Below are 26,084 nucleotides of genomic sequence, written 5' to 3'. Positions count from 1 at the left end.
CTAAATTTCCATAGAGAAAAGCAGTTTTAACATCAAATTGCATTAGTTTGAGATTTTGTTTGGCAGCTAATGAAAATAACAAACGTAAAGTTGAATTACTTACAACTGGGCTGTAGGTTTCATCATAGTCTATACCTTGTTCTTGGGCAAAACCTCTTACAACTAGTCTCGCTTTGTATTTTCCGTTATCCTTTCTTGTTAATACCCACTTGTTACTTAGGATCTTCTTGTTTAGTGCTTGCTTCTTGTCAACCACTTCCCACGTTTCATTCTCAATTAGGGAGTTTTTCTCATCCTCAATTGCTTGTAGCCAATTCTTTTTATCTGGTCCTTTGATTGCTTCTTCATATGTCAACATCACAAAATCTTTATATCTTTCAGGTAGTTTAGTTTTTCTTCTTAGTTTGATGTTTTGTGTAGAATCAGTATTACTTGAACTTGGCTGTTCTTCATTAATTTCATTTTTGTCTGAAACCAACTCAAACTCTACTTCATTATTACTTATCAGACTTAGATTATCTGCACTCTCAATATATTCATTTTCATTTTCGTCTTCTTTCTGGTCATTTTCATTTTTGTCTTCTTTCTTGTCATTTTCATTTTTGTCTCCTTTCTGGTCATTCTCTGTTGTATTTTCAGAGAAAGTAACCTCACCACCATTATTAGTTATTGCAGAAACAGACAACAAGTTTTCACTGAGATCAGGAACATATAGCACATTATTCAGGATACATTCTTTGGATTTTACAGTTCCACTCGTTGAAGCTAACATGGTTTGATTTTTCTTAGCAACATATATTTCAGAAGAAATATTTTGTTTATTACTTAACAAATCTTCACAATTTGTTATATGTGAAGATGTGCCTGAATCAACAACCCATTCAGATACAAAGTTTACAGTCCCACTATTACCCCGAACATTTTGTCCATCATCATACGACAAAAAAGACACAGTTTTACTAGCGACATTTAGGTTCTGGCTTTTTCTAAAGTAACAATCTTTTTCATTATGATTTGACTTTTTACATATATTACAAAATAAATTTGGCTTTACATTTCTTTTTTCAAACTTGTTAACAAAATTTTTTACATTTCCACAGGTGTTTGCTAGATGACCAACAGCATTGCATTTAAAACACCGCCTTTCATTATCAGAGTTAGCCCAATTGTGTGTAGGTTTCTTGCAGTATTTTGCTTTATGGCCTGGAATTTTACAGTTGTGACAAACAACTTGGAACGCAAGATTTTTCTCTAGGCTTACCTCCTTTAACTCACTTCTTGACTCTTCTGCTAACAGTCTCGCTGTTAGATTTGCCAATGTCTTTTCTTCATTGGGCATTGATTCCCAGGCAGTTACAAAATACTTAAATCTATCTGGCAGACTGACAAGAATTTTTGATATTATCATTTTTTCATCAATATCTTGTTTTAAAGTTTTTAGTCTGTGTGCTATGTTTTCAATTCTACTTATGTGAGAACTTATATCAGAATTAGGCTCATACCTGAGGTTAAAGAATTCTTGTAATAACGAGTACTTCTGCTGCTCTGAGTCTCTTTCATAAATATAACACAGCTTCAAAAACATTTCTCTTGAGTTTTCACAGTTAATGATATGTAACATCGGTCCCTTCTCAATAGAACTAACTATACACTTCTGAGCCTTGGCATCTCTTTTAATCCAATCAGCCTTCTTCTTTCCATCGCCCATATCTTCAAGTTTCTCAGAACCATCAACAATACTCATCAAATCACTGGATTGAAATATTATTTTAATCTGAAATTTCCACAATGGAAAAGTTTCAACTCCTTTGAGTTTTTCTACGAAATCATCTTCTTTTACTGATGCCATTGTTAGTCTTACTTTTACTTTTTCACTCACCTTCACTACACTTTAACTCTTGGGATTTTACTAGAAGATTACTTCTTGTTTTTACAGTTATGGTTGAATTAATGAATTTTTCTGGGCCCCATAACCTGTTGACTTAAGTGAAAGTAAATTACTAACACCTAAGATTTTACTGTTACAATAATTATCTTTTATTTTACTGAAGTACACACACACAACATTTTTACTCAAACATAACTTATTCAACAATTCTCATTACCGGTACTATAAAAACAATCCTAACTATTTACACATGATCAGCTGTTACCAACATAAATTAAATTAAATACAGAACAAGTAACAGCAAACATATTATATAAAAATAAAATTACATTCAACACATTTTGATGATTAAAAATAAAGAATTATTTGAATTAGGTTTCTAAATGAGAAACAAAAAATAGCAAATAGGCTAATGAATTGTAATAAGAATATGTTGGGAACAAGAATATTGGCTGATGGCATGAAACATTTTCTAAAATTGCGCTTAGACAGTTTATAATTTTGGATATTAAAGATTTTGCTTTGAACTAATGGAAGTGCAATTATCTATGGACCTGTGTTTGAAGTTGATTATTTTATTATACAGTTATACTTTGATCATTTTAGTATGTTTTGACAAGACATATAGATTTTCCGACAGCCGCAATAATAAGATTAACCTGACAACATGTGGCTAAAGATGGACAAAGAGCTTGTTTGTATTCTTGGGCTGAGTTTAAGTTTCTTCTTCTTGTTTGCTGCCGACTTCACAATGGTCAACATGCAGGTAAAAAGCATAAATATTTTGTTTAATCAATAATGACTTTTATTTTATGTTCATATCAACCTGCTTACACTTATGATTTTCTCCTGACTTCTAGCCTCTCTGAAGAGTAGTATAATTGTATCACAAATTAAAGAAATCTTTGAACAGAACATTTTTGACTTGATTGTCCGTTTTAGTTTTGGTTTGTTTTTGCAGCATTGTGATTGATTTCAAATTTCACTAATCGAAAGTCGATTGTCTTGAGATGTAGTAGATGGTCTCTTTTCCCATCATGTTGGCAAAATAAATTGAAACCAAATATTGTTATAAATTTTGCTGCTAGTGCTAACGCATTTACTAATTGTGTGTATTTTTATTTTGCAGAAAACAGTTACATCAAGCATAGCCAGTGAAAAAGCGGACTTCAGCGTTGATGGATACGTGGTGATAGGAATCGCTTATAGTGTTTTCGCTGTAACTCTGTGGTTTGGTCCTTATGTAACTCATGCATTGGGTCCAAAAATCATAATGGTTATTGCTGCTGTGTTGTACCTGTAAGTTTATTTTTACCCTTGTGGTTAAAATGTAAGAAAACTATTTTCTTAAGTATCACATTTTGAGACTTTCTATCCTTTGCGATGGAAAACATAGCTTTTATTCAGTTAAAACTTTTTGTGTTTTATTAATAAGTTATAATAAGTTTATACAAGTTGTCCCATCGTAAAGTTGTCGCCAGTTTTTTAGTCAAAATCGTCGTAGTTGATGTGAGCCACTGACAGATTGCACTAATCTAAATTACTATAATTTATGTCGAATAGGCCTACACAAACTTTTTTACCAACAGTGCCGGATTTACCACTAGGCCGGTTAGGCCGGAACCAAAAGGGGCCGCAGTGGATTGAAAAAACATTTTTTAGATAAAATATTTTTTTAACCATCAATTTGCTGCTGTGACGATAATGATGTCAGGGATAATACGGACCGAGGGAGTTGTTAACGATTTTGCTGCGGCTGCGGAATGACGGTGATGATGTCCCGTAATTGCTGACCACGGGAGACGTTCATGATTTTGCCGCGGTCGCGAGTGCTGATGATGATGTCCCCGTGATTGCGGCCCACAGAAATGTTCATGATTTCACCGCGGCCGCGAGTGTCACCATAATTGCTGCCCGTGGGAGATGTTCACGATTTCGCCACGACCGTGGGTGTCGATGATGAAAACGATGTCCCTGTGATTGCAGCATGCAGGAAATGTTAATGATTTTGCCACGGTCGTGGGAGAAGTTCACGATTTCGCCACGGCTGGGGCTGTCAATGATGATGTCCCTGTGATGACTTCCCGGGGGGGATTTTTAAGATTTCGCCACGGCTGCGAAAGAGTTCTCTAAGAGTCTTTAAGAGTTCGAATGACAGGCCGTCATTTTGATGTGTTATGTTACACAAAGACAAAAGAAAACCAATCTATTATCATGCCGCTCACCACAACCAAAATTTTGAAGGCTCCTCAAAGCCTTTTACAAGTAAACCCACATCAAAATCCTAAATGCAACCAACTGGTCGTAAGAAATTCCGAATCTGGCTCACCAGTTGGTACTTAAAACAAGTTTTTAGTTTCATAAAAGTCTGCCAACAGTTCACACTTCTGTGAATCAGTCTCACAGATTAGGTTGTCTTTTTTCAACGTAGGTATGACCGAAGGAGTATTTAGAAGACGTTTAGTTGCTTTCCACATATTTGGGTCACTCGGATGAATATCAGAAACATACTTCTTATAGTTGTATATTCTAAATTCCTCGAGTTCTGTTTTCACTCGTCTTCCCAGTTCGTTGAGTTGCCTTTTAAAGTGTGGTAGACGGTATCGCTGCCAAAAAGATAGCTTTCCTGGCAAAAGTTTTTAATGATTCGGTAAATATTTTTACAGAGTTTTCTATTTCGATGCAAGACGATAATTTAGGCATACCTTCTAAGCATTTATCCAATTCTGCACTGAAAATTTCCCAATTTATCTTTCCATTAATTAATCGTTGAGGTGGACAACTGAATTGAGGTTGCGTGAAGAAGGTTACTATAACGGGAGAATGGTCAGAGTCCAGCTCGGGTAAAACATTTTGAATGATTGGAGCTGTAAAGTTTTTGTGCAAAACCAAATCAAGTATATCTGGTTGATAATTACTTTGCCATGGAAAATGTGTTGGTTCTTGTGGCGCATCAATCATTACGTTTGAGTTATTTGTGAGTCGTAACAAACGGTTTCCATTTGGGTTTGTGGTTCTGCAACCCCATATCTGATGTTTACAATTTAGGTCCCCCATAACAACAGTCGAACAATTTTCTGCAAACAGCACCTGCAAGTCATTATTGTGTAGCCGTTTGTTCGGGGGTTTGTAGACAGAAATTAAGCGAAAGTCTGCACCATGACTTAAATTAATTTTTACACCAACAGCTTCTACGGAAGATAAACGAGGTAAAAATATATTATGGTGGTCCAAAGTTCTTCGCACAAAAATTGCAACGCCGCCTGAAGCTATTGGATTATGCCTATCTTCCCTTTATATAGAATACCCATTAATTTTGAAATTTTCCACATTGGTCAGGTGTGTCTCAGTAATACACACAATATCGATGCTATGTCTAACCATAAACGTGATAAAAGTAGCACGTTTATTTCTAAGCCCATTGGCATTCCCGGGAGGGTTAAATTGTTAATTTGAAAATAATTGACCTGATCCATTTGAGAGAATAGAGCTTATCACATTACTTATTATCTTTTTGAGAGTAGGAATGAACGATTTCACCACATCTAGGATTATTTGTTCAAAGTTTTGAAACACAGACGTATCAGGAGCATCATCAGATTGTTCTTGTGAGAATGAATTATTAGTGTTGCGGCGGCTTGTAGCAGCAACTTTAGCAAATGAAACTCGTGTAGAAGGTTCCTGATGAGGCGAAAAGTTTTGTATGAATCTCAGGAAAATGAGTAGCAGAATTCAAATCAGGGGGGGAAGGAGTATTGTCTTTTTTCTCAGTAGCATTTTGAGGGCGATTGCGAGGACTACCCCGATTGTGATCTTTGTTGGTTATTTTCTGGTATACTTGACAGCCTCTTCTGTAGTTAGCTGTGTGGCTTTTGCCACAATTAACACATTGCGGAGCTGCAGTTTTTTGTTTAGGACATTCAGAGTAGTGATGTTGACCAGTGCACCGCACGCACCTTGGGTCCAACTTACAAAAGTTCTTCGTGTGCCCATAGCGTTGACATCGAGTGCATTGGGGAATTTGCCTAGATTTTCTTTTCATTTCGACACTTACAACTGCAAAACAGATTGTGGTTAAATTAAAGATAGCTTTGCCGTCGTCGTTGTTTTCTAAGTCTACTGCACAAAGAGGGAGTGGAAGTTGAGTGTGTACAAAGAACAAACAAAGACTTGTCACAACTTTAAAAGAGAGTCCGAGCTCAAAAATACGTAAAAAAGATAATTATTCACAGAGCAAAAATCAACACAGTCACTATAAATAAGAACCAGCTGCATCCTCTTATTGTTTTTATAATAATAAAAACAATAACAATCATATCAAAACAAATACATATACTAATTTGACATTTATAATCAGGTGATCTTTTGTTTGCAATCCGAGTGACGTCAGAATATGACGGGAATAGCACACCTATATATGTTTTTTCCTTCCACCATGGATCTTTTCAAATAAAATCTGAAAATTAGTTATCTGATCTAAGGCCAATACAGTCTATGGAGTACCTCAGGGGAGTGCCCTTGGTCCCTTGCCAATACACAAGAGATATTCACCCCCCCCCCCACCCTATTGAGATATTGGGGACCTTTTAATGTTTGCTGTATTTTTTATATATACAGCAGACATCCCTATGGTTCCCACGTCACAATTGCTACATTTGCTGATCAGTATGTCTTTGGAATGTCGATTAGTATGTCTTTGGATCAGTGAAAGAAGAAATTACAAACCATATCAAAAAGTACCAAGAAACATTAGAATATAATCCGAACAGTCAGGCTGGAATAATCACAAAATTCTGTTTTAGTCATGATTTGAAATAGTGCCACACTGTTTCCACAGAATGCAGCACAGAATAGTTATTTGTGTAACTATAGTGAGCAAAATGGAACTTTGTGAGGCTCGTGTGGAATGTTCTTTGAGTGCAGCAAAGGCCATTTGTGCTTGTGTTACACATTATATTTTTCCTAAAGTCACTATAAAGCACATAAATAATTAGTCTTTCAAACACGTTTTTAGGTTAGGTTAAACCCAAGCATTGAAGGGAAACACAGCACCAGCTGATTGTAGTCTTAGTTCTTAGTATCTTTAGGTGTTACTTTTTTTCAAGAGTGTATAAACTTTTAGCTCAGTGGTATAAACAGTAATAATCAGCATAAACAGTATAAGCAGAATAAACAAGTAATTTTGTAACTTTCTGACTTACACCACGAAGAAAACAGTCTGTAATGCTCATTCATACTTCTTTTTTGATTTTTCAGGAAACATGTACAGGTTTAATGAAACATGTTTGTTTTGCAGTTTCTGCTACTGTACATATTTTGTCTGGTCACGAAATGACAGGTTAAATCGTAGTATCAATAGTCAATCAGCTGATCATAGTAGCAGTATCTTTAAGTGTGTTGCCAACATATTTCCAAGTGTGCACGGATTACGTGCATAATAAAACCATACTGTCTTGTGTTGTTTGGTTGGAAAACTGGTGTGCGCCAAAGTAATCATTCAACAGAGTATAAAAAACAATAGTGAAATTGAAATACACTGCTTAAATTATTTACAACAATTGCTATCAACTAACTGTTTGCAGTATGAATTATGAAGACCTTGCTGTGGAATCAAAACTTAAGTATTTGTGCAGAGCCAGCATTCAAAAGTTCCAAAGGTTTCTTTGTAAATTAAAATCTGTGTCTTCAACTTATGAGACCTTACACTATACGCTCTTATCTTGTTGGTCTTACAGAAAATAGATTTAAAATTTAAAAGCCCAGCTTTAAGAATCAAAATGTGCTGACCTTGACAATATTGAGTTGAAACATCACATTCAATGTTATTTACGTTGCTTAGGACCTTATTTACACGCTTTCTTGTGTTGAAACTGTTTCAGTACTTACATCGTTGCTTACCTCTTTGAGAACTCATGGATTATTTACGCAAGTGCCGTGTCAGTGGGTCTAGGAGCTGGAATACTGTGGCCTGCAGAAGGACAATATATGATTGGGAACTCTTCCAGCAAAAACGCGGGAAGAAACGTTGGCATTTTCTGGCTTATCTACAGCAGTTCGTGAGTTAACCATTTATTTGTCATACCAAAACAATGAATCATTTTCAGGATTTTTGAATAATTGTATCTAGATAAACTCAAATTAGAATCTTGAAAAAAATCCTAACCAACAAAAATAAAGTTTACCAAACTATTTTTCAACAGGAGCATGATGGGGAACACATTTGTTTATTTTACCTTCCATGATAAAATACACATTGATCAAGTGACAAGAAGAACTGCCATTTCTATTTTAACAGTTATCAATATCATAGCTATTGTTGCATTCTGCCTGTTGCCAAAGCCGTTGTATGAACTCAAATCGAATGACTACGGTCCTTTCAAGACAATGAAGCAGAGTTGGAAAATATTGACGTCCTCCAGAATGATATGGCTTGTAATTACTTTCTGTTACACAGGTGAGAAAGTTTTAAACAATTTTGACTCGATTCATATCAGAGTTTCAGCTCAAGTTGAGAACTTAGGAGTGTAACTAAGATTAACTACTTTTAAAAAGATTGATCAGTCTAATTTGCCATTAAAATGAGAAACTTATGCAGGTATATATATGAATTTTACTGTATCATGAGTAATCATCAACTCGAAATATAACGCTTTTATATTTTATGTACATTTTATATTTATTTATACTGTCTTGTTTCTGCTTTGTTATTGGTCTATTTATTTGTTTGATAGTTTAGTTATTGTTATTGACAAAAGTTGTTCTGAAAAGCAGTAGGTAGTATTGAAAAATGCTTGATAAATAAAAGATATTTGTGTTTATTTATTTATTATTTATTTTATTTACTATTTAATTGAGTTTTGGTTTTGTATTTTTAGATGACAAGAACATGCATAAAACCATTGACTATTGGATATAGAAACAGTTGTTGTATTAATAGTCAAAGATAAAACCTAATATCATAACAATGAGCATTTATATTAGTTTGGGTTTAAAATTGGTTACCGTACAAAAGACCTGACTTCATCAAACACATAAACTTTGTAAAAATCTCGTTAAACCATGTCAAACTATTAAAATTACCTTTTTCAATAGGTTTAGAACTGTCTTTTTGGAACGGAATCTACAGTCCTAGTATTGGCTTTACTTTGGCTTTTGGAAACTCTGCCAAAGAATTGGTTGCACTTAGTGGAATCTTTATTAGCATTGGTGCTGTATTGGGTGAGTAGACATTACAACTTGATGGATAAGGTGCTAAACCACATTTATTTGACTTATTTTGTTCCCTATCACTGTAGTATCATTTTAAAAGTTAACCAAGAAGCTGTAATCCGTTCTCGCTGACAAATAAAAAATAAAGAATAATCAGTTTAGTTCTTACAACTTACAGTAGAAATTGTCTAAATTGAACTATGTTCTTGCATACGGTATAGAATTTTACATAGGAGTTCATAGATTACTTTGACTTACTTTAATCATGTCCGCCAACTAGCAATGAGCTTCAATAGTGGTTGACAACTTGGATATAGCCAACGTATAGACCACAGAAATCTAATAACACATTTTTCACTTGGTTAAAGGATAAATTTTTACTTTCTCTACTTACATAAATATATGGAGAAAGTATTGTTTTTGTCAAAATTTTTGAGTTTGAGTTTTGAGTGGATATATTTATTTTGGGTCCTCCAAACCCCAAAAAAGTGTTTTTTTTAAGTGAGGTCTGTTTGTGTGTGTGTGTGTCTGTTTGTCTGTATTTGTGAATGTTCACCACACTTGTAGTCCAATTTTGATTAAATTTGGTATGCAAGTACTAATCCATGGTATCTCCGGAATTTTTTTAAATTTTGATTTTTAATGGTTATTTTCCAATAAAACCCATAAAATGATGGAAAAATCTAATTTTCTCAAAAATGGTCTGAACGTTTTTGACAAAAAATTAGCATGTGTCCCTTGCCCCCCCTTTGTTATTGTCACTTGTGTGGGGTCTTTGTGACCCTTTAGATTATGGACAACATAGTACAAGCCCCAATTTCGTAAAAATTACGGTTCAATAGTTATTGTAAATTATGTTATTTATGCTATTTTTAAGTTCATCAGCATATAAGGAAAGCTTGCTAAAATAACTGATTTGCGGAAAATTTCTCAAATAAAAGATTAATAAAATAGGGCCTAGGATTGATTCTTGGGGCACCCCATAATTTTAATTTACTCCCCGAGTACAAGAATTGTAAGCAGTTTTATAACTTTTATTATTACAGTAAATCAGTTCTATGTTTTGTTTTCTAACCAAAAGACATGACTTACCCAGTTCAATGCCGTACTATTTAGTCCAGTTCTACTGAGCTATGAAAGTAACAACTCATGAGAAATGGAATCAAAAACTTTACTGAGGTCCTTGAACAATTCTACTACTTTAGATTTACTTTCTGAACTACATAAAAAAGATACCCTGCCACAGCAAACCTGACGACTAAGCCAATTTCCATTTGTCTGAATTGATTTTCAATTAAATCTATTTAATTATTTAATTTTATTATTTTATTAGGTTTAATACTTTATACTTTGATACTTTCCGATGAAATGGCGACCATACAAAGTAGGTATTTTAAGCCAAGTATGAATGGAGATGAGTGTAGGATGAGTGGCGCGATCTTGTAGTCTTGTTAGTGACTAAGGCGGACATATTCCTTAGACACAGCTTTTAATTAATAGCCCCATACAGCTAATGGCAACTAAGGGACCTACAGTTTATAGTGGAATCCGAACCACAGTTTTGCCTTGGTATATACAAATCGGTCTAATTATCAGGATAGTACTGCGGATAGTGGTAGTACTCATTCGTGCCGACGTTAATCCACACCAGTGGGTATCGCATCCACAGTGAATGCCTATAAATATCCACAATTTGTGACCTCCTAGTAGCTGGATTACAGGAGAACGCCACCCGGCCAAGTCGTATTTGTTACCTATGTATTTTTTTTTTGTTACCTAGGTTTAAAGAGTACCTAGGCTTGCTGCTACATGAAAACTAATGAAGTGTGTTTTTTTTAGTAAAATATTAATAGCTTGGTATAAAATAAATAAATTTATTTGCCAAGTTTTATCAAAATACATCCATAAACAAGCAAACTATATTTTACAATATTCATAGGAGTTTTAAATTTTCAAGTTTTTGAATTTTCTTCGTATATACTAAATTATTTGTTTTTTAAGGTCTCTAAAAAAATGTCTAGAGATAAATTGGAAAATTTTGAGGATCATAAATGAGAAAAACCATTTTTTACCCCATAAAACCCCGTTCCCATGGTCCGATCATGCTGGTTCGGAAACTAATTCAAGTTTTTTTTTTTTTTTTTTTTTTTTAAAAAAAGAGGTTGGCGGCCTCTTTTAACCTTGCATTTGCCCGTCCACATAGACTACAGATCTGTGCGTGGAACGTATCCAGCAAAGCAAGGGGTGAGCCGGTACAGTACAAAGGTGAACTGTACTGATAAAAGTTAGTGGCAGTGACCAGGATCCGAACCCACGACACTGCTGCCATGGGCCCGAAGTCCGCGACGCTACCGACTGAGCCACCGACTCACCATTTTATCCGCATTACACCTTTAAACCAAATTTCATGAAAATCTGACAAAAATTTCTCAAGTTATCGCGTTCTGGGATATATATATATATACAAAAATTTGAACAAATAGTGTTTTTGGCCTCTGGAGACATCAAAATGGAAAAGTAAATCAGTCCCGGGCCAAGGTCTTATAACGTGCCACCTACTGTAGTAGCTACTTCCCATTAGGGAAATTCGCTAAAAAAAGAAGATTAATGATTACGTGGCTGTGTGAGATATTCAACATTTTGACGCTATCCCAGAAGATGATGATGTTTCTTTTTCAGTTGGAGATATTCAGGATTTTTCTGCGATTGTGGAAAAAGATTCTATTTCCGTCATCGTGGGAGATATTAGGGATTTAGCCACGATCGCGGGTCCGATGATTTGTTGTCTACAAGACCGCAGGAGATTTCCCGGATTTAGTTGTAATCAGAGTAGAAGATGATAATGTTTCCGTGACTTTGGGGAGTATTAACGATTTTGCCATGGTCACAGTGGAGGATGATAATATTTCTGTGACCTATGAAGATGTTCAGGATTTTGCCACGATCATGCAAGAAGATGATGATGCCTTGGTGCCTCGTACTACTTTCGTATTATTTTCGTCGTACTTTCGAGAATTTCATGGAAGAAATATGTGCTGCAGAAGATGATCATGATAACATGTTAAGCCCAAGTGCAAGCTTAGGTGGAAATACCTGTTTTAAAATTGATTAAAATAGGTTTTTAATTAGTAAAACATAGTTAATTCTTGACTGTTTGCTCCCATCAGGTGGACTGTGTCAGACTCTGCTGTCAAATAGGTTGGCGAGGTACACTTGGGCTCGGAGGATGGTTGTGTTGTTTGGAGCTTTGGCTCAAGGAGTGACATATCTCATAACCTTCCTCAACCTCCCAGACATGGCTGTGTTTGGTGACACGGAAGACGTCAGCATTATTAACCCTCCAAGGTGAATACAGCTAGGCCTATCTGGGACACTGCAAGGTGGCTTGACAATTAAGGTCAGTTTTACTAGTTGCCGAATTCAACACTGTATCTGGCAGCGGACGGCAAAACAGGCGAACAGGCCCCATACCATTCAGTTGTGCACCCTAAATTGGCATAGACGAGCTCCTCGAATATTTTTGACAGTTTGCTATGCAGAAATGAATTGTATCAGATTTAAGTTGTGACAGGTCTTTGTATTAACAACTTCAATTGGCTTAAAAATTTCAGTTCAGTTAGGCTAGTTGAAGTTCTGAAATATAAAATTCAGTAAATTACACTAAAAAAACAATTTTAAACTGGTTTTCTTCTAATTTAGCAATATTACAAGAGTGGACAAGTGTTAAAATATAATCACTTTTTTTCAGTGCTGCCCTTGCCTTACTGGGCAGTTTCCTCATCAACTTCGGAGATGCTTGTATATCGACCCAGATTTACACTTTTATCGGAGACCATTACAGAGACAACATAGCTGAGTCCGTAGCCCTGTTCGCTTTTTTCAGGGTTTGTAGTAGAGTTAATCAGAAAAATCCTCCAGTAAAATCAAAATATTAAAGAGTATAAGCAAAAATCATATTTACTGTATTTGAAAGGAAAGCCAAGTGGCAGATTAGGCTTTTTCGTGAAGGCCAAGAAGGGATAGAGATACCTGAGAAAGTTACAGTCCAGGCATGTGCTTACTTTTTCCTTTGCATATTTTTTTCTGTGACTTGGTCGGTGTAAATTAACGTAATTAAACTAGAGCATTTTCATTTCAATCGGCAAGTGTGGAAGTAATTTAGATGCTCGTTCAACAATGTTGTCTAAGAGGAAACTGGCTACATCTGATCCATATAGAATATTTAGATGTTTAGATAGGATAGATAGATAAAGTTTACCTCAGCATCCAAGTTAATGGTGTGATGCAGGTTATATTCCATCAAATCTGTTATTGCTTACAGAGTGTATTGGTAGCAGCAAGTTTCTACTGGTGCAGTCATGTTGGTCTACACACTCAAGTCGTGGTGACTGCTACAGTCGCTGTGTTCGGAGTTCTGGCGTTCTTTGTGGCAGACAGAGATGCTTCACAGCCGCTTGTTCAATTGGAAGTGAAAAATGTGTCAAATATGACTAATGTTGATAGTTAACGTTTTTACATTTTTATTGTGTTTATACTACCCTATGTTTTATACTGCCAGGAAACACTAACCAGCTAAAAACCTGTGGATCAAACATCCCTCATAAAGTTTTCATTTGTATGAAAGATTTATCAAATAAAAATAAACACAAATTGTTTTGCACTTGATTGTGAGTAGACTACTGCAAACTTAAATAAACCATAATTACAGAGGCATAATTTAAAGTTATAATCTTACAGTACTAAAATTATAAATGTGAAAGTTTGCGTGTTTGTTTGTTTGAAGTTCAATCATGCATTAACTACTGGTTGGATTGGGTTGAAATTTGGAATGGTGATAGCTCACATTCCCGATTAACAAATAGACGTATTCTTATCTCAAAAATCCTTTCGGGCGTTGCCCTAGTAGCTCTAGAGTTTCCCATGTTAACCTTATGAGTATTCATATTTAAAAGGAATTAGCTGTTACTCATGGGCTTCACCCCGCTTGTCTTCATAAGTATTAATAATACCCCCTGCCACAGCAAACCTACAGACTAAGCAAATTTTCATTTGCCCGAATTGAACGAGTACCTAGGTTTGCTGCTACAGGGAGGCTAATAAAGTGTGGTTTTTAGTAAAATATTAGTAGCTTACTATAAAATAAATAAATTTGCCAAGTTTGATAAAAATATTTCTATAAACAAGCAAACTACAACATTTTACAATATTCTCCATAAAAATAACATGGGAATTTTAAATTAGCAATTTTTTTATTTTCTCTGTAACCAATAACCATACAATAACACTTTGGTATATTCAATTATTTGTTTTTTTAAAGCTCTTTATGATCTAGAGATAAATTGGGAATTTTTTTGTTTTGAGGGTCAAAAATGAGAAACCCCATTTTTTTACCCCATAACACTCCTCGTAAATCCCCCGTATAAGATTCCCCCAAGCAATTCCTAATTTATAGCCGTGAGAAAATACTGAATTAGAGATATTTTTGCTAAATTTTGTACAACTAAATCTAGAATACTACTGGACTGATTTTGTTGATCAAGAAGGGTCGTTGGAAAGCCTAATTTGTGTAGATTTGCAAATAATTATGAAAGTTAGGTTTTATTTAATACTAGCAGTTACCCAGCGCGCGTTGCTGCGCTAAAAAAATACATCTGTCTGTGTGAAAAGCATGTTTTCTACATTTAAACCGACGATAGTCAGGGATCGCCCTAGTGCCTTATAATGGTGATTGCGAAAGCAAAACACTAAGGAAATTGTAGTTGCTTAAATTCAGAGGGTAATTCGGATGAAATTATCAGTATTCTTATGATTAAGACTATTTCTCCCTTAAACCTACCACTGATAATTGATAGTAAAATTGTTTGAATTGAATTGTGTACCTGGATTCCTACTGTGAGACAGGCCTCTCCTCTACTCTTCTCATAAGTATAATATTTCCTATTGATTGTCTCCTCCTCCTGTTTTCAATATTTCTCCTTAAAATTCAAGACATTTTCTGTTCTTCCTACAAAACTGATTAACTGCTTGGATTTGTTTATACGCTTTTTAATATTACAAACATCAATATTTACTCCCAAAAAGCTGGTGAGTTTATTTTTATTTACAGCTGTCTTTGCTTTTAAATTTGTTTTCAATGTAATTCTTAAGGGGAAAATGCTAACTTTGAGAGCGTCTCGTGCCCTTAAGGGTATGATATTTTAAATTCTAAAACTTTTATGCAAAACTACGAATTGAGACAAATTATTTGACACCTCAAACGTTAAAATCGGTCCAGAAATAACCGAGAAGTTTTGTTCACAAAAAACAGCCCTCACGTATTAATATAAGAGATTGTATTACAAAATTATTGTATAGAACCATAGACTATTGGATACTAAAGATGAACTCATTACAGTACATTAGTTAGTACGCAATGAACCCAATTTGATTAAGCTGGCAGCAAACAGCTGTTTTCTGGACTAAATCCTTGCATGGGAAGTTCGTCAAAATAGTGTAGTGTGGCGTAAACATATTTTTGTATAAAAAACAAAATGGCGGATAACTGGGTGAATATGCATTTTCGGACATACCTTCACGTAAACTTCTTTCTTCCTTTTAGTATGAGGATGAGGATTCATTTCCCAAAGTCCTGAAACGTTTTTTATGGACACCCTGTGCTGTATATGGATTAAAGAATTTTGTCAGCTGTTTAAACTACACAAGTTGGTTCATCTTTAGTATCCAATAGTGGCTTGTAGGGACATAAGTCCCTAAAAAGCGCAATAATGTAAAACAAATTATTCTAATATCCAAACAAACTCAGAAATATACTACCTATGTGTCAGAATTGATATCCCTGTACACCATATCTTTTGTGTAAAAACAGTTTGTTGTTTGTCTTTGTTGATGTTATTTTCAATAAATCATTTGAATCATCACTATGTAGGTTTAACTCTGTTAAAGGCAGCAAACATATAATCATTGTGAATAAATACTGGTTTATTAAGGTAGTTTTGGTCTTGTGGTCAATGGTAATAAAAAAGACTTCTCTGATTGGAATTTAGGAAATTGTCTTCGTCAAATATGAAAAGGCAAATAAAGGTGTGAAGAGGTAAGCTTAGTTCTTGGCCAAACCCGCTAAATTAGCATCCCTACCCAGTTAATATTTCTAAGTTTATACTCCTTACTATATACTATACTATAGTATACCGTAAATTAAAAGAACCAAATTTTCTTAAACCGCGTCCTCTGCAAAGCAATAAGCATTTTATGCCCAAACGCCAACCCTGCACGAAGGATGGGTACTCTGCTAGTTTGAAATAAATACGAAACTAGCTGTTTTCCCTGCTCTTTGCTTGCGTAGCTTTTTTTACCGTACATAAAGGAAAACAGGTAAACCCTATAATAACTTCTGTGTATAGTTTGATCGATAGTTGAATGGTGTTTCCTTTCAACTATATTTAGGTTGTATATTCGTTTATTTTGAACATATGCTATGATTCTTTGTTTAAATTTACGTTGTTATTTCATAACCGTCATCATCATAGCAACCCATAAGCTGAATGTTAAAACTGTACATTATCAATTGAAATTTTTTTCTTCACAAACATTTCCCACTCTTAATCGAAATAAGCTTGGTGAAATTGGCTATACAGTAGACTCCCTCTTATCCGGACACCTTTTTATCGGACATTGGTTTAACCGGACCACACTCGGTAGAAGTGACATCTCTTTATCCGGATAATTTTTATCAGCACATCGGTTTAACCGGACTAGAAGTGGGCGGTTCTGAAACGTCTGTTCTCGTGGGAAAGATTTGAGACCAGTGATTACGTGTCTAAATAAAATGCTCTCCTAATTTTGAGTCAAATACTGTATAGAGTATGCATTTAAATGGTCCGTTTTCATGAGATTTTGGGGACGTCGGTTTAATTAGAAAAACCGTTATCCGGACTGGCCTCGGTGCCAAGGAGTCCGGATAAGAGGGAGTCTAATATAATGTGTTCAGTTGTTATTGCATAATGGTGTAATAACATTTGCATCAAGGTTGATCACAAATTGATTGTGGTGGGGGAAAAGTTTTTAATGTGCATCCTGCTCACCATTCTAAATGACTCGATCCATACTTAACCATAAACCGAATATTAATGTTGCCACTGCTTGAGCTTGATTGAATTGGTGCAGACCCAGTCCTTGGGAACATTAGCCATGAGCCAAGAGGACATTTGTGCTGAAGTGCTTTAGAGCTCGTTGAGACTGAGTTAATCAATGAACTGTAGCATCTTACTATGAGCTCTTCCTGAGGCAAGTGTCCCCACTCCCAGAGGGTACCAGAGTGCTTTCACTAACCTTATTTAGAGCTCAGTCATCCAGTAGGTCTGCAGTCAGCTTAAGATTATTACTCGACAAAAGGTCACTATTCAATAAAAATCTACAAAAGATGTAAATAAAATCAAACTTTACTGTACAGTTGGAAAAAAATTGAAAGTTACACATTTAAAGCTAACACAATACCTAAAAAAACTGTGTATTCTTGGTAGCGGGAATCTGTCGTATCTTGGACACGGTTTTGTCACCAGTTTTGATGTCACCGATGTACACAGTTTTGCGCTCCTTGCCTCCCTTTCCTCCCTTGCTGATGTATATCTTGGTGCACTTGAGAGGTGGCGCCTTGTTGGCTAACACCAGCCTGACTGGCTGAGGGGTAGCCGGAGGAGGGGGCAGCAACTCGTCTGCTTGATCCCCCAGGATAACTGGCATGTCCAGGATGTTCAACTCGTCCAGCAAAGGTGGCTCCGATACATTCTGTATTGTCAAGTCCTTGGAACCTACAAACATAATTGTAACCTAGTTTCTCACTATTTCTCACATGTACATCTGATATTTGAAAGGGAAAGGGACACTTGTGTAATAGATAATAGGCAAGTAGTGATAGATGAAATCAGAAATTTAAAATCACTAAAAGGAAACAAAAGATGTCCAGAATCTTGAATCTCAAACCTAATCGGGATACTTTTTACTTACCTGATTAGGATACTTAAAAAATGTTTGACATGCAATCATAACTGAAAGAAATTGACCTCATGACCTTGACATAGTACAACATGGTAAACACCGTTTTGACAAAAAAACATTGTTTTTTATAAACTACAAACATTGAAATAAATTGAACTACTAATGTGAGATTAAAACTTAATTAATTCAATCTTCAGATTTGTACTTGAAACTCATCAATGGAATCTCAGAACCCAAGATTTAGTGGTTTTAACTTTAAGGTTCGGTGGTTTCGATATTCAGTTTTGACACATCACTTTGAAGAAGTGAAACAATAAAAAAAAATAATATTATTTCCCATGGTGTATCATGTTGTATTTTATAGCTCATACATTTTTGAAGAGGTGGATGTATGAAAACATTAGTTCATAGCTAAGGAAATATTAGTTTTACATTCAAACACCCCAAATAATGTTTCCGGTAAAATACATTCATGTTATACAATCCAGATTGTAATAATTATTTGAAAGAAAGTGAAGAAGAAAGTGATAGAAAGCGTTGTTGGTGAAACAATAAGATAAAGGGACAAGGTTGTTTAAACTAATCAGACGTTTTGGTTACTCAAACAATAGTTGGAACTAGAAATAATTTAGCTATTAAGACACATATACAAGATTAACCTATTCTTAAAATGAATATCCCAGCCGAACAACGTTGCAAATACTTTTGTGAAATTGAGATTTTTACAGAAGAATAATGCAAATGACATTCTCTACTGCGTGTGTGACACAAATTTCCTGCCGGCAAAAATTTGTATGGTAACGTAGGAAATTCCGCCACCCAAACAATCAAAGTCCCAGAAAATCCCACTGTAAAGATTTTTTTCCCTACAGTTTTACCAAAAACTGAAAAACTTAGGGGAAAAAATCCCAAAACTTTTAATGCATATTTTAAGAGAGGGTAACCAATTACAATTCCCCACTTAATGTGTTGGCTGCTAAAAGCCAGGCCTAGCCTTCATGTTACAACAGTTTTGCTAACTAAAACTTGTAGAAAAATATCAAAATATATCTAAAAACTAAAAAGGTTGCTACACAACTCACCAAACGACGAAATCGACAATAAACTGTACGAAAACGAAATACGTTTCACCACAAAATAAGGTCTCGCAACTCGTAATTGACTTTCAAGAAAGAAAAAAGATTGAGAAAATCACGAGTGAAACGAAAACTCTGAACTATAACAGGGTCAGTCAGAATGGCGGACTTACTTCTTTCCCCGGCTCAGGATTGAGAGGAAGAACATAAAACACCCCTGATTAACCAGCAGGTTACAAAAAAAAAAAAAAAAAAACAAGGCCGAGATTCCTCCTACGTCTTTCTAACGGTGAAGGCCAACATAAGATGTTTACCCATGCTGATAAGGGGATAAAAACCAATTCTCCCTGAGACTGTCCTCAGAAGAAGCCAAACAACCAAACAACCATGTAGGCCTCTGCAGGGATGTCGTCTGCGGTCGAAGCCTTCAGAGAGGTTATGCAAGAATCTGTTATGAAGTGCCGGTTAGTGCCGCGACTAGGGCCAAAGTCTAGCTGTTAATTTCAAAAAACCCTTCTATCGTAATTGACTGTTTTATTAACTAATAAAGTGATTCCTTTCCTCTACCAACACCAGGTAAACTGAGATCTTCAGTAGTTTACTAGTTTAACCTGGTAACAATACAATCTGAAACGTCCCCCAACACCAATTAGGCCCGTTACACATGGACTATTTAGTTTCAGCACATAGAAGCGATTGAAAGGGCGGGAAACTGCCTGGCACAGCCAAATTGTTTTTGTGTTTTCTGAAAATATTCACTTTTGTCAATTGCAACATTGTTTGGCGGAGCTATTCCATTAATAACAATTAATCGACAAATTGTTCTCTTAACTTAATCTTTATCACGGTATGAAATCTATGTTGTTGTCTGACCATTACTGTTGGCCAACTGGGACCAACTACGCACACCACAGCGACCAATTCTTGTTGTATTTCTTGTAAAATTTTCAAGTTACATCATAAATTCATAAAAACCAATAAACCCAAAAACCAAAATTTCACGAATAACATCACACTGACCACTGCGACTTGGAGAAATGACACCTCGAGATCCTGGCGGCAGGATTGAGGTTAACGATGTCAGCTGGCCTGCAGATAAGCGACTTTTAACTGTAACATAGATCCAGATTTAACATCACATAAAACTTCTTAAAACAATGGGTTAAGTGGAGAACAGCATCTTCTGCTGAACTCCCAAGTACAACACTTTATTACTAAAGTAGATTTCAGTAATCACAAAGTATCACAAGAACAAACAGGCAATGTGGTGTCTAATCAACTTACTACTACTAAGAAGTTTGGTAATGACAATGTAAATATGTAATTTTTATCAAAACAGCACGATATGTGCTAACAAGCATCTATATCAGCTAGCCTCTAGAAACTGACTTAAAACTGTGGATGCAAAGTAGGCCAATCACAAGAGGCATGGGTTGAAAGTGGTCACACAAATCACATACACATATAAAAAAACGTGCATAACATGAACCAAGAAACAGAATGTCACACAAAAACACACACACACAAACACTCATACGCACACACACACATAAAAACATAAATGGACAGTAATTATAAGTACCAGACGACAGAGAAGGACAGGAGTATGAAGGGCTTGACAAAACTTTTAACAGTTTTAACTACTTTAGACCATAAGATTGTTGAATTTGAATAGTAATTTTCCATTGCGTGTTCATCTGTGAAGCATAGCTATGTAAGCATCCAAGTAAATTTTATATATTTTGCTTCAATCTGATTTTGCAGGCTGGAATGGGTTTGTGTAATCTTAAACTATTACAGTAAAACCTCACTAACTCGACCATTTGTGGACCCAGAGGTTGAGGTTGAAGAGTTTAAGGGTTGTCAGGCTATCCAGAACATTAAAATTGTTAATGGGTTTTAATAAATGAATGCATAGCAGAGTAATAAATTTATGAGTATTTTTACATATTGAGTAAAACAATCTCCAAAGAAATTTCAAATATTCAACAATTAACACTTGAAAAGCCAAACTTGATAAGACAAAGCCAGCTACATGAGCGCACTATCAGCCATTGACGACAGTTGAGTTACAAGGGCTGTCGAGTTAATGAGGTTTTACTGAATCCTATTTATTTCTACATTAACTCACAATAATTAATTATGCTAGCTAAGTAAACTCTATCTAAATACCCTTCAGTGGAATAAATAAATAATCATAAAAGGCACATAATTCCACTTTTTATGACAGCTGTAGACAAAATGGCTTTCTACCTGTAGAAGGATAGCAAGGTTACCTGCGTTGTTGAGAGACGGAGAGCTAGCAGCTACCACAGTGATTGTGCCTTCCGCAGGGTTCACTGGCTTGGGTGGGACAGAGATCTGTTGAAGCCGCTTCTTTTCTAATGTCACTTGTCTTCCACCACCAATTGTCGCTACAGAACCCTGCCAAACAACTATTTTATAGCCTACTTTTGTTAAAACAACGGAGGGCAAGTTTCGCCCAACACCTACTGAACAATAACCACTCTAACACAATACATTCAAAATACTTTAAAAACTCATGTACACATTAGAGAATATACATTTTAATAATTTAAAACCAATCCCCGTGATGTTCTCCCCATACAGTTAAATTTCAACTCCAATAGCCTTTTTAATAAAATATTAGAAACACAATAGAGCGCAGGTTATGGGGTGATGAGAAATCAAAATTCAACTTCCAGCAATGACACGCAACACACAAACCAGCTGTGATCTGTTACCGACCGCGGAACATTCCTATTTCCCCTTGACCGTTTACAGTATTAACACAATCGCTACCGCAATAGTACAACATTTTTCATTCTTATGGACCAGCGACGCACATATGCGATGGCTGGTTTCTACCCATAGACTGCCATCGTATATATGCGTCGGTGTTCCTAAGTTATCAAAACACTTATATCTTTGTAACGGTCTATTTGAAGGTACTGAATTCTCTGCAGTGGTCTACAGGGATGTTTGTCGCACAACTGTGTCGCTTGGTCTGTGGATATGATGATTGGGGACTTCATATGATAGTTGGGAAAACTGCTCTTTACTTTGCTGCATCACTGTATGTATGTTTGTATGTATGTATGCTCTATGTATGCTACACTGTCCCATGTAGCTTTTATATTTGTTCAATTATAAACTGTTCGTTTTTTTTTTACTTACTTTCATAAAAAAATATAAACAAAAATGAACTGTCGCATATATGCAGCGTTTGGGCTATTTCAAGAAAATATAATAATTTTTACTATTGTCTTCTCTGTGGGCCGGGTGTTGCTAAAATGTAAAACTACAAAAGGTTATCAAAATAAAAAAAACAAAATATATTATTTACAAACAATATTGCAAGTATTACAAAGTAAACTATCACCGTTCAACAGGTTTTCGCCCGTGGTCTGCGTGTACTGTTAACCAAGTGACAGCCAGTCTATGTGTAAGAATAAATTGTATACCTCGGTTCGTGGCAATGATCACAGTGTCGCATATATGCGATGCTCGGTAGTGAACGTGTTAAACTCTAGGCCTGGTTGTTGTTATGTTGTGGTATATGTTTGTGTACGTATTGTGTCATATTCTGTGTGTCGTTCATCGAGAGATGGATAAATTTTAAGCTTTGATGGATATAAATATGGCTCGACAAGAGCCGAAACCCGGGTCATCCACTATAAAGGACGAGTCTGAGCTGTGTTGGAAATGTTGGTATGTATAATAGCATACTGCTATGGTGGCCAATGACAATAAATGAATAGTACTGTATCACTTAGTTTTAGCATATTTAAGATAAGTAGACTAATGGGATACTATTTCATGTACCAAGCCCTAAATTTTATGAGATAAAGATGAAGAGTAACCAATATTTGCCAAACCTGTGACACGGGAGAGCGTACTCCTTCACTTGGTGTCACTGGCAACTGTCCTGCCCATTTGTTTTGTACCATCTTCTGCATCATGGAGATCTTGGGCTTGCGACCCGGTCCTGTAACACAATTTTATGTCAATAACAGAATTTTTGGTTGAGTAATTATTCTAAACTAAATGCCTTCAACTAGCCGTTAACAGAAAGTTATATACGAGGAAACCAGAGCACAGACCTTGTTGTAATAGTTTTCAAAATTTGACCCTGAGGCATAACAAATATTAAAACACATTTTTACAACTTATTAAAAACTAATTTTCAGAAACGGTTTTAATTCTTGTTTACAATTTAAATGAATGAATAATATTTCAATTTGACTGTTTTGTTAAAGAAATCCATTTAAAGCAATAAGTTTTTTTTCATGAAATGTTTAAGTGAAAATTATTTCTGGTTCAAATAAAAGTTTTATTTCCATAATAATTAAAAATTCCAAAGATATAAAGGAGAAATTTGGGAAAATATCCGAGTTGTAACTATCTGAGTGATAACTAGTTTTTTATTTTTATTACGTAACAGATGAGTTAGATAGTTAGATGATTTGTGCAGGAAGAAAAACCTTCATGCAAATTGTATAGCTTTTGTAGCATAAAACAATATTTGATGAAATGTTATGAAATACACTACTTTACTGTCACAAAAGATTTCACAAATCCAGCGTAGCTGGTAAACAGGTGACATTGTCAGATCTTTAACAATACAAAATAAAACTAAAAACTACATGTAATTAAACTAAAATACATTTACTTATCATTTAAATATTTGGAAAGTAAATAATAATTTTTCTTCATAAGGTATTGCTTAATATAATTTTTAAATATGTAAACACTATCAATTACTTTGAAGTTTGTGGGTAGAAATGTGGAAAAGTCTAAAACCCATAATATTTATCTGTGTATTTATTACTATCTATTATTTTTTTACTATTGTTTTAACAAAGTCTATTGTAATTATAGTGTATTATAATTAGGGGTCTGCGGTGCACCGAAAAAGTCGGTACGGTACGGTACAAGCTTAATTACCGACATCGGTTCGGTACAGCATTTTACACGGTACAAATTCGGTTCGGTACAGCCTATTATAATAATAAATTACTTTCAGTTTACTATCGTAGTCAACAGCAGTTGGTTCCGAGCACATAAAAGTCTTATCAGATGTTTGTTTACGATCTTCATAATTTATTACTAGCGTGATGATGCAATAAAAAACCCATAAGCAGTCCCAAATCCATTAACATTTTATCACGACAATAATTGTTGTATTGAAGTACTTCCAAGAACTGTTGAGTTTTATCACTTTTATTTCTTTACGACTTTCCCCAATTCTGTTTTATCATAAAAATAATAGTTTTATGATGACTGTTAAATGTTATCTCTAACTTAATCAGTATTTTCGTGAATATTGAATTTGCCGCTGGCCATTGCCTACTGCCATAAAACTATTTATGGCTACATATTAAACTTGTAACAAATCTACAATCTTATTTTATAAATTAAATATTTGTTATGGATATTTTATCTTTCTATTGACGACCATGGATATATACAAACTTTTGTCGTAATTTTAATTTCAACATCAAAATACAATATTGCACAATCGTGATATTTTAGGCCATTGACCTTTATTATGCATCCGGTATTGCTGTTTCAGAAGAGAAGCACGTTGATAAATTATAAATTGATATTCCCGTAGTTAAAAAGAATATTTTATAAACCTATAAAACAAAATCATAAAATCTTACATAAAGATAACAATAACGGAAATTGTAAAAAGGGTATAAAGATAACAACGTCATTCTTTCTCTTTGTTCTTCTATTTCTTGGGTTTCCCTTCATCACACATTCAACAAGTTGCCATGGTTATTAATCACCCATGTCGTTATCAGCTTTTGTGACATAGCGCACAGCAGGGGGTAAAACTTGACGAAAATCGGTAAATTTTTACCTATTATTTAATTACCAATGAATGTACGGTACTACTTTATTGGTATTTGGTATTGTATTAATAATCGGTCCAAATGGCAGATTTTTGTCAAATTTTACACCAAATTTATTGAAATTTCAAGGTGAATATTAATAAAACAATTATTACCAAATATTTGTATTCATTTAAAAGATTGATTTGTGGTATTGGGTTCCCCACTGAGTGCAGCCGAGCGGCACTAATGAGGGTCGGACCTTCTTGGGGGTGAACAATAGACGGCTTATCAGACCCTCCCCTCCCCCGTGGTCTGGAGAAAGCATGTAAACAAACTATTGCACAAGCGTGCGTGACTTGACATTGAGCTGCTTCAACTATAATTTTGTCAAATGAACTGTGATGTTTCAAAATCAAAAACAATAATTTGGGACCATACTGCTTAACAATAATGGACTGCAATTATTGTTGAACATACAATCCATTTTTAACAAACTAAGATTATACGATTCAAATACAATTATAAAAATTATCTTGGTATTTTACTTGGGGTAATGTACCGATTCAAAATCAATGACCAAATGAAAATTCAAATCAAACTGAAAACGCGCGAAGGCAAGGACCAACAACGGCCAATCACGTGAGCGCGGAGGAACACCAATTTGCTGACTTGTGCGGACGTCTTTTTCTAACGGTCACTTGGGACCAAGCTCTGAGCCGCGATGTACGGAAATCTTTAAATTCTCCTTTTCAATTTGCAAAAATCACTTTTGGTAGTCGTAACGTGTATTTCGTCAACGAATCAATTGTTCGATCTCCGGAGTGCATTGATATCTAAAACCGTGAAACAGCATTTACTAAATTACGAATTGAAACAAAACGAGTCTTTAAGTTCGACGTCGACCGGCAAAATTCGTCAGATTTGACCATTTTCGTAGAGCCTATCCCAAGTACAGTGTCGTAATTATATGTTTATGTGTCGTCAAAATTGTCTTCTGTGTATGTAAGTAAATGTTTTGTGTAAATTGTATTTATATCATTAGGAGAAGCCAATCTGTCCACATTCATATTTGTA

At 35.1% G+C, this 26,084-nt stretch overlaps 2 protein-coding genes across 6 annotated transcripts in view; one reads left to right on the top strand and one right to left on the bottom strand.

Moving 5' to 3' along the window:
- The first annotated feature begins 3,090 nt into the window (after nucleotides 1–3,090).
- LOC129000750 (UNC93-like protein MFSD11) lies at nucleotides 3,091–15,095 on the top strand. The gene is made up of 7 exons (XM_054427734.1): nucleotides 3,091–3,187; nucleotides 7,768–7,944; nucleotides 8,089–8,342; nucleotides 8,981–9,106; nucleotides 12,265–12,442; nucleotides 12,846–12,981; nucleotides 13,419–15,095. Exons 1-7 carry the CDS (start codon nucleotides 3,162–3,164, stop codon nucleotides 13,602–13,604), a joined length of 1,083 nt encoding a protein of 360 aa, XP_054283709.1. The 5' UTR covers nucleotides 3,091–3,161; the 3' UTR covers nucleotides 13,605–15,095.
- Nucleotides 15,096–17,517: 2,422 nt separating this feature from the next.
- LOC128999280 (KAT8 regulatory NSL complex subunit 3-like) overlaps nucleotides 17,518–26,084 on the bottom strand; it is a 42,837-nt gene continuing 34,270 nt past the window's right edge. For 4 of the 5 annotated variants that reach the window (XM_054425683.1, XM_054425682.1, XM_054425685.1 and 1 more), the window contains 4 exons: nucleotides 23,046–23,155; nucleotides 21,444–21,591; nucleotides 20,188–20,277; nucleotides 17,518–17,904 (listed from right to left, as the gene is read on the bottom strand). In XM_054425683.1, the coding sequence (XP_054281658.1) occupies nucleotides 17,591–17,904; nucleotides 20,188–20,277; nucleotides 21,444–21,591; nucleotides 23,046–23,155 (662 nt within the window). In that variant the 3' untranslated portion in view covers nucleotides 17,518–17,590. The remainder of the gene's footprint in view (nucleotides 17,905–20,187; nucleotides 20,278–21,443; nucleotides 21,592–23,045; nucleotides 23,156–26,084) is intronic. The other variant, XM_054425686.1, reaches the window with a different exon arrangement.

This window comes from Macrosteles quadrilineatus, unplaced genomic scaffold, assembly GCF_028750875.1.
Source record: "Macrosteles quadrilineatus isolate MER2022 unplaced genomic scaffold, UCM_ALF_1.0 Scaffold_8__2_contigs__length_117827958, whole genome shotgun sequence".
Taxonomy (NCBI): domain Eukaryota; kingdom Metazoa; phylum Arthropoda; class Insecta; order Hemiptera; family Cicadellidae; genus Macrosteles; species Macrosteles quadrilineatus.
The sequence above is the reverse complement of the archived record's forward strand: the minus strand, read 5'-3'. Positions and strand labels throughout refer to the sequence as shown.